The following is a 9,996-nucleotide window of genomic DNA, read 5'->3' as shown; positions in this document are numbered from 1 at the left end:
GTGTGTCAAGATCCCACAGATCCAACTCTACTGTGTGAGGAACAGATCTAAACACTTGTGAACACACTTGAGCTTCAGCTGCAGGATCTTCAGTTTCTCACACAAAAACGGCATATGAAGACCTGGAATACACACCAGTCAACTTATTTTTTGGGCCGATACCGATACCGATATTAGGGAGTAAAAAAAAGGCAGATACCGATATATCGACCTATATTCTTTGTGTATATTATAGTGGTTCAATGGATCATTAATCTCACAGTTTGAATCACATTACAGTTTTTGACCTACAGATTGGATACATTTTCGGATCAGCAAGAAAATAAAAATATTTTAATTGAACTTGCTTTTCATTCATTACTTAAAGCTAAGTACTTCTTTGATACCTCAGCAAATAATACTAGATTAACTAAGAAAGTTTAAAAATGATTAGAGAGACAAGAGAACAGCCAGTAAAAATAAGAATTAATAAACAAATTACAAGCATAGAGAAATACAACAATGTTAAAAATAAAATAAGGTTGTAGTATTCAAATACAGAAATATAATAATTAGAGAAAATAACACTGCATAGTGTTTACTGTATAAATCAAATATAGATTATTATCACAGCTGTTTTGTTGTTTGATGATCATTAATCACAACAGTATTTATAAGCTGCTGTCCCTTTAAGACCTGATGCACAGATCTGATAGAATGATACACATCCCATTTCTTTCTCAGCTGTTTTCATTCACTTGAGTCATAACTGACTGTGTTTACCTGAATGATTGTCGAGATGGCTATTTTGTCATAATTTTGTGTATGTGTCTGTTCAGAGGATTCAGAAGAGATGTGTGCGCACTTCATGTGTGTGTGTGGCGGTGCACCGAGAACAGCACGCGAGTAATGAATTGAGCTCCCCCTTTCCTTTTTTCTCTCTGTAATTGTTTAAAATTTGCTTGCCTGTGTAAATATTAACAAATGATAAACTTATACTCTATTATGGTTCAATTTAGCAATTATTCCGCGGATCACATGTGTGCCGAACCGTGGGGGGCTTGGTCTGTATGGATTTAACATTTAACAATATTATAGTACAGAACCAGTAAACATTTTGGACACTTTCCCATTCGTGTGTGCAAACTTTTGACCGGTGCTATATATAGTATATACATAAACGGAACATGATCAAACACTTATAATGACATGACAGAGATGTGTAACAATGACAGGGCATTTAACAATTTAACCAGCCATAACCCCGAACCCCGGAGGGCCATTAGCAAAAACTAAAGAGAGCTGAAGGGATCCCCAAATTTGGTGTGGATTCACTGCTCCATTATGTAGATATGGCCGTTCAAAGTTTCAATGCTTTTCAATAGATTTAAGCTTTAAAGTGTTTCATCCAGGTCACCAGTAGCAAACAATGGTGCACGCTCTGCTGGACAAACCAAGTAATTACACCATTTCAACCATTTTGTCTGCATTATATATTCTGAAAAAAAAAAAAAAGAATATATATATATAAAATTTATTATTGGCAGCAAATTCACTGATACCAATATATCGGTGACATACTCATTTCAGCCAATAATATCGGCAAGACTAAATATCGGTCGGGCTGTAGTATCAACAAAATTCTTCTTTGCAGATGAAACATGGAAGCTGTGTCTGAAATGGCATTTAGATGTATTTACACACAATTGCAGCTCGGAGTGACACCAACGCTCTAACCTACAGTTATAAATGCTAAATAAGGTTTTGATATTTTAAACCGAAATCGTTGAATAATAACCTACTAGACTTCATCACTGTAGGTGTGTTTTGTTTGACGTTCGCATTATACTCGATAATGTCACACATAGTTAAACAACATCTACGACATTATCGCAAATGATATATTTCGCACACCTTTATTAGTAGCACAAATCAAAGTGTGTGACGGTCCGAGCCGTCTGCTGTCACACTGAATCACAGGAATTACATGATCACTGTTTTCTGCCCTTACCAAAGGAAAATATATTTACCAATATATTTCTTCAAATATATTGTGATATTGTAATATATTATTTTCCCTTTTTATTTTCTAATATATTATATATTTGAATACATTTAATATTATATTGATGATACATATATGATACAATATATTGCAAAATATACAAATGATTGCCGCTTTCCATATATTGCAATATATTGGAAAAAATAAATATTAAATCCCATATATAAGAATATATGCCTAATATATTACATGATATTTTCCAATATACTGCAATATATTTTTGTTTCATAAGGGTGGGGGGTGAACTGTTACTTTAACAATTTTTTTTCTTTAACAATTCTTTAACATTTAATCAAATGCATGACTTTAAAACGCTCTCTTACCTTTGAGCCCCTCTCATTGAAAATGATCTCCACATCCAGAATCTTTCCAAATTGCTAAAAAGAAACACACACACACACACACACACACACACACACAGAATGCTCAACTTAAACCCAAGGCTGTTTGAAACTGATCATTAGAGAAGAGCTGCAATTACAACATGGCTCTGAGGTGTTGTTACACTCTTGGGCACCAGGGGGCAGAATTGGCCCTTAAACACGTCACCATTTGTCACGGTTTCTAAAATCATCTGAAAAATAAACCCTGAAGCCTATGAAGCCTGAGGTACCCCGAACATCTGCCGCAGGTCTGGGTCTCTGAAGCGGAAGGGGATGTTGGAAACATGGAGCCGCTTCGGGGTCCCTTTAGCCTCGGACTCACTGCTGCCCGAAGCACTGACAGGAACACACTGAAGCTCTGCCTGAGTAGAGCTGTCCGACATCTGAGAGAGAGAGAGAGAGAGAGAGAGAGAGAGAGAGAGAGAGAGAGAGAGAGAGAGAGAGGGAGGGAGAGAGAGAGAGAGAGAGAGAGAGAGAGAGAGAGAGAGAGAGAGAGGGAGGGAGAGAGAGAGAGAGACGGGTCTCACCACTCCACAAAATCAACCATGTCTTGAGATGAGCTTGTTGTTGCATCTGCTCGAGGAGCTTCAGCACTTACTTGAGTGCTGGGGTTAGAGGAGGGGGTGCTGCTGACCCCTGCAGGGGCCTCCGTTTGGCCCCCAAACTCCAGCGCCAGGCCGTTCTGAGGAGGAGGAGGCGGAGGAGGAGGGAAGGAGGAGAACGGAGCCACCACACCCTCCACAGCTCCCATCATGTCCTGTGAACCCTGCAGATCAGAGACAGACACAGAGCAGCGTTAATCAACCACTCGGCCCAAGACCAGAAACACCGCTCACTTAACAGAGCGACAGCCACGAGAGCGAGAGCTGAGGAAAAGTGAAATCAACTGGAATGGAGAGAGAGAGAGAGAGAGAGACGGTAATGCATTCCTCTCACAGATGACGCCACTAAAAGCCAGAGATATCACGTTTCTCTGTTTCTGGAGACGAGCAGACTCAGGCAGCTGCTCAATATTAATGAGGTCCTCCTGCATTATTCAACACAGCAGAAGAGCTTCTGATCGACCACAAAACACCATCCAAAAACACACGCAGATATTAGATTTCACATTTTGTATTAAGAAAATAGCCATATATATATCTACAGTACAGTCCAAAAGTTTGGACACACCTTCTCATTCAAAGAGTTTTCTTTATTCTCTTGACTATGAAAATTGTAGAGTCACACTGAAGGCATCAAAACTATGAATTAACATAGTTAAGTTAATTTTACAAGTTAATATTCTAGGTTCTTCAAATCTATATATATATATAATTTATTTATTTTTTTTTTCACTTTGTGCCATTATGCACTCAAGATATTATACAAAACAAAAACGCTATTCTCATATCGAGATGATAATACTCCCGTGCAGGGGATGTTCCAGAGACACAGGACGCACTTCAGATAAAAATGAATAATGAAAAGTCTCATTAGCAAAGTTGCATCATTTGTTTTTAAAGAGAAGTATAATAAATTCTAATTTGCAATTACAAATTGTATAAAAATATTATGATATTAAATAAAATTTAGAACACAGCAATATGAAACGACAGAACAAAATGGAATGGTGTTTTTTAAAATGAGACTTAAATGAGTAGTCATTCTGTGCATAACGTCTAACACTGCTTCGTTTCCAACCGCTTTCATGAAATGGAGCAAAAACTACATTTTCTCTACATTTTAAAATGACTTAATATTTACTTCTTGTCATATTGATGTTGCAATTTTTTTGTAGCCTGACCCTTAATGAAGTCCAATACAGACCATGCGAAGTGTTCAGGGAACATTAATGAGCAATCAGACTCATTTACAGCGTCTCAATACTGTCCCAAATCATTATGAATCAGCCTTGAGCACTGAATGCACACACTCCCGTATAGTCTTGAAGATGGTTGGTTTTTTAGGTTAGTTTTTGTGTGATCGGTGTGTGCACTGCATAAACGGTGTTGTGTGTTGACTCTTGGACAGTTGGCAAGAATCGATCCGTGATGCATCACTCAGAACCAGACAGATTCACCGCAGCTCCTCCATCTCTTCTGTGATAATGAAGGTGATGTTGTGTGATCAGTGGTCTACGGCTCTATTAAAGCCGCTCCATCTGAAAGCAGACGGTGATTAAGCGCTGATCATATATCGCCCAGCCCTATCACACAACACTCCTAGTGGAAAATAATAAATACACAAGTATACTACAAATTCATTTTCATATTTATGTACTTAACGAAATCCCTGCAATTGTACTTTTAGTGTATTTAACTGGTATACTTCAAGTCTGCTAAACAGGAACAACTCACTTTGTCTTTAATGCACTTTAATTGTTGCTTAAGTACGATTAAAGACATGCTTAGTATATATGATAGAGCTAAAGTGGAATGATTTAGCATTTAAAGAGCAACATGTGTCCCTGAGCACAGCAGTCATCAGTATCACAGGTATGTGTGGAGTAAAATTATCTTTCTTTTATGCTAAAAATCCTATATACGATTTTAAGTAAAGATTACGATAGTAAGTACGATATTTTGTAAATGTCCTACCATAAATATATCAAATATGATTAGTAATATGCATTGCTAAGAACTACATTTGAACAACTTTAAAGATGATTTTCTCAATATTTAGATTTGTTTGCTCCCTCAGGTTCCAGATTTTCTAATAGTTGTATCTCAGACAGATATTGTCCTCCGAACAAACCACACATCAATGAAGAGATCATTTATTCAGCTTTGCATTTTACAAACACCTTAGACTGCTTTTGTGCTTCAGGATCAAGTTTTATTCTACAATATATATTACTTTTTTACTCTGTTCAGCGAGGCATTTCATACAGAACCACAGCAGTAGTGTTCATGCTTGATTTGAGCTAAATATGCACTTTTATGGCTTCTGTTAGGTTTTATTGCTCAAACATGATCCTGCCCAAGAGTTTGGGAGATTTTTACCCCTCCAAACCCCATTTTTGCCCTGCCAGTGTTGTTATGGTCAGATAAAACACAAACTATTAATTGAAATAAAGCTGAAGTAAAATAAAATGACTAAAATGACTAAAACTGAAAAATAAATTAAAGCTGAATGTACAAAGGTGTCCGGCCCGCCCACAGCACTCTGATTGGTCAGCTGTATCCTCTTCAGAGGGCGTGTCCATTCCTTCCTTCCTGACCAATCAGAGTCCAGCAGCGCCCAGCATGGGTCCAAAGGTTTGTGGGTCCAAAACAGCCCAACCTGCAAACACTGGTGTTTGAGAGAAACACACACACACACACACACACACACGCGAGTGAGTGTGAATGTTTGTCTCTCACACACTCCACCCTCAGCACATGCGTGACCCACAGAAACTGGCTGATCTAGTTTGGATAGAGGACTGCTCCTTTGCTCAACACACACACACACACACACACTAGATGACAAACTCTTCAGCAACAGACACACATTCGTCCGGTTTGTGAGGAACACGAGCTCTGAACTCTCACACTGAGAAACCAGCCCAAAACAAGCAAACAAGCTGCAGTTTATGTTGTGTTTCATCTCGGATCTGACCAGGGTTTGATTCGCTCATGAAATATTCTGGGTTAAACACAACTGAAGCAGCATCACACTCGTCTGTGACGCAGATAAACACATGCATCAGCAGTGTCTCGAAATCATCTGTTCTAGGTGAAGGATCTTTCCTGGTGTGATCTCTCAAGAAACCAAGTGTGTGTATATAATCAAGATATCGGTTACATGTCAGGCGTCTACTGTACGTGTGTTACTTTACATCTAAATGACTCCTTGCAGTAAAGGATAGTTTTGAGTTTGCATTGTATTTACTAGTATCAGCCGATAATCGATATTGACTGCTGAAAGCACCATCGGACGATTGTTTAAAACAGCTGACGATCAGGGTTAAATATCACGTCAATCAAAAGGGAGCAGAAAAAGAGTCATCAGATTGCAACTGAACAAAATGGCTCGTGTAGAAGTTCAAGCCAGGGTTGCCAGGTCATGAGTTTTCCTTCACCAATTCACCAAACATTATCTGTAATGTGCCTCCCATCCAACAATGTGCTCGGTTACACCTGATAAGAAGGCTTTTTAATTATGTTTAAAATTCAAACAATAAATGCAGTTTGGATGCTCTTAAATGTGTCGTGTTCGCAGTAGCACCGAGTGCATCAAACAGGAATGAAACAAACATAAAATACAGCATGTCATAAACATGAATGAACATTAGAAGGTACAGTATAGCTCAGTGTAATGCATCATGTCTCATATAATCACACAAACACAGCAAACTAAAGAGATTGTGATCAGTATGATACTCCACATTACACTAGAGAGGAGCTGATCATTAAACATATGTGCAGCGGCAGATCAATCTAATGTTTTATGGAGTGTGTGTGGATACTGTACTTCAGAATCACAGATTCTAGCCTACGTCTTGGGATGTAAGACCCAAATAAGAATTCTACCCCACTACTGTCATCTGAACAAGTAACCATTCTGCCTCTTTTGTTCTGACCAACTGAGGGAAAAAAGCATTACAATTACTCGCGCTACCAATGGATATTAAATTAGACTTCTATCCGTATTAGAACTGTTAACGGTGGTTTCTCAGCACCATCAAAATAAAAGTCCCACCTCTAACATCAGGGAAGCAGAAAAACATGCAAAATGCCAAACAAACATCAGACAATATATCAGCTTTGCCGATATATCGGTCGCCCACGATTCAAGATTTAACTGATTTGTATTCAAACACACTCAATGAAGCTTTTACTTTAAAGTTATAATACTAACTTTACATTTACATCATTATAATGCTACTCTAATTTTTTTTAAAAAATATAAACATTTAAATGGCGTCCGTCATAAAAACTTGCCAGATTTATTCAAACAAATTAAATATTGAAAAACAGTAAAAAATTATAATGAATGTGTTTTATGGTGCATATATGTAGCCAAATGCTTTTCTCAAGAGTTTATTTTTCTAGATGACTAATGAATTTGTGGTCACTGGATGTTTTTCCAGAGATAAATGTGACATCCACAAGCAGTTATATTGACATAATTGAAACACTGATTGAACGAGACAAAAACGGAGTACTCTTTTCACATACTTTCTGACGTTCATTCATGTTTATTTCATACTGTAACTCGTATTAAAGCAGAGGAGATGATTAGTACTGATTAGGGGTTGACCGATTATCAGCCTGGCCGATTATCGGTGATATTAAGCATTTTTATGATTATTGGTATCAGTCATTTTCAAAACAGATTCGCAGATAAAATAACTGAATTTTGAAACGCGCTATTTGGCTCTGATCCAGCCTGTCAGAACTCACCAATCTGTGGCCTAAAGCAATCTCTGCCCAACGTCCATCTGATGTGTTGCGAGGCACGAGTCCGACCAATCAATGCTGAATTCACCCTCACTCTGAAAGTGCTTGCTGACTGGAGCTGCTTCAGTGATCACGCATCAGTTTTCTCTCAAAGGTAGAGCAGCAACAGACATTGTTTAAGTAGCAATAAATCACAACCCAATAATGTTACACTGAAGTTGCAAAACACCTCAATATTACCTATGATTTCCGCAATGCAGAAAGCGCGGATCGTGGAATCCAGTCATATAAATGGAACTAACTGTATGATGTGAAATATCACGGAATATATCTAAGTTTGGATGAATTAATCAAAAGTAGGTCAGAACACTTAAAGTCACAATATGGAATAGTATCTGTAAATATTAAGCTGCAAGAATACCATTTAAATATGACTCCAGCATGTTCTTCGTGTCTCTGAGTATGTGGCACAGATGCGCAGTTTTGTTTTCTACTCAAAGTGTGCGACGCTCGTCTTCTCACTACATGATAACATAAATACATGAACAACATCTCCAGAACTGCTTGGACTTGGAATTTCGGCACGGGATTGTGCCTATTAATAATAATTCTACTCATTCCTAAGTTGTTTTTAATTATTAGGACAAGTGCTCCTAATTACAAGACAAACACTGCTCTTCAACCGGGTGTGTGATGGGTTTGGCCGAGGAAAAATTATAACTTTTGTTTAAAAGAATAATCACACAATACGCTATTTCCTCTGTTTTAATGTTAATAGTAAACTGCCAAAAAATTTCTCATTTGATTAAAAGATATATTAAATAGATTTATGGCTTCATTTGCACTGCACTGTAAATTAAAACTAACTGGAATGTCTAGTGTCACATAGGCCAAGATTAGGATGACAAATCGAGACATTTCAATAGGCTCTTGAACTAAGTGTGCCTGGAAAAGGCTATGAGTGTTACAGTCTTCTTAATAACTATTACAATATAGCTATGAAAAGAATTTAATTATTTACACTTATAATAGACATTATTTAAGTTAATCAACTGATGTGCATTAGATGATCAAATTGAATAGTGACCTCTCGTAGGTTATGATTTAGTCATCAGAAAATAATTAATGCAGAGTTATGAAAGGTTATGCTATTACACATACATTTCTAACATGTAATTTATTGAAGCCAAATCCTTACATTTCCAAAAGCTGTTTAGCTGTAGTACAGTATTCATACTTCATAGGTTTAATCATGAAGAATACAGTGCCCTGCTTTTCTCTCTCTCTTTATATTACCCTTATTACAGATGGATGCACCGAGGAGGACAAGAGTAAGACGTGCAGTGTGGAGTACTACACTCAACCAACACCATTCTGACATTCATTTTCACTATACATCAGACATATATATATATATATCGGTTCTCTGTCTACTTGATCTGTAATAATCAGCATCGGTATCAGCCTTAAACATACATCAGTCGACCCTTAGTGCTGATCTCCTGAACTGATCGATCACTCCAGATTAAACAATGCCAATACGATAGTTATTGTTTGAATATTGTAATAAAATGGTCAGAAGCACAGAGCTTATTGCTATCTATTGGATGGGAGATGTGCTACAATGCTCCGATAATTAACTAAAACCAGCCCTAAACGAGAGGGTTCTCTCTCAAGGAGTTGATTTCTTTTACCGTAACACAAGCAAACAATCGGTATCGAGTAGACCTTATTCTGAATAATCAGCTATTAGTATCGGTGGAGAAATTCAGCATTGATGCATCCCTAGTATCTACTTGATTGTTTATTACTGAGCTACAGTGTTTGCATGTTCTTTTAGGCTTTGTGTGAACTTTATACAAAAACAACATGCATCTGTCCTCATTTAGATGTGTGTGTGTGTGTGTGTGTGTATCAGATGTCCAAAACAAAAGCATTTGGGGGAATATAGGGCTATATTTCTATGCAGAACAAAGGCAGCTGCTCTGGGTTTCTAAAGCGAGTGTGAGATCATGAGACGACAGGTAAGAGTCTCTCCCTCGCTGCAGGGCAAACGCTGGCTGGGTGGGGTTCAGCATACTCCACCATACTCCACCATACTCCATCACCACGGCCAGCTCTGGCTCTCCTCCCGGAGCGTCACCTCTGAAAATCAATTCCCATTCTCCAACCCCCACCCCCATCCAATCCCATCCCATTCCTGCTT

General features: G+C 37.9%; 1 protein-coding gene across 1 annotated transcript in view; it reads right to left on the bottom strand.

Moving 5' to 3' along the window:
* The window catches only part of LOC132160439 (RNA binding protein fox-1 homolog 2-like), a 42,699-nt gene that overhangs the window by 21,464 nt on the left and 11,239 nt on the right, over positions 1-9,996 (bottom strand). The window contains exons 2-4 of the mRNA XM_059570121.1: positions 3,026-3,193; positions 2,658-2,810; positions 2,350-2,421 (exon numbers count right to left, since the gene is read on the bottom strand). Coding sequence (XP_059426104.1) covers positions 2,350-2,421; positions 2,658-2,810; positions 3,026-3,193 — 393 coding nt within the window. The remainder of the gene's footprint in view (positions 1-2,349; positions 2,422-2,657; positions 2,811-3,025; positions 3,194-9,996) is intronic.

The sequence above is a fragment of the Carassius carassius genome, chromosome 17, assembly GCF_963082965.1.
Source record: "Carassius carassius chromosome 17, fCarCar2.1, whole genome shotgun sequence".
NCBI classification, from domain to species: Eukaryota; Metazoa; Chordata; class Actinopteri; order Cypriniformes; family Cyprinidae; genus Carassius; species Carassius carassius.
The sequence above is the reverse complement of the archived record's forward strand: the minus strand, read 5'-3'. Positions and strand labels throughout refer to the sequence as shown.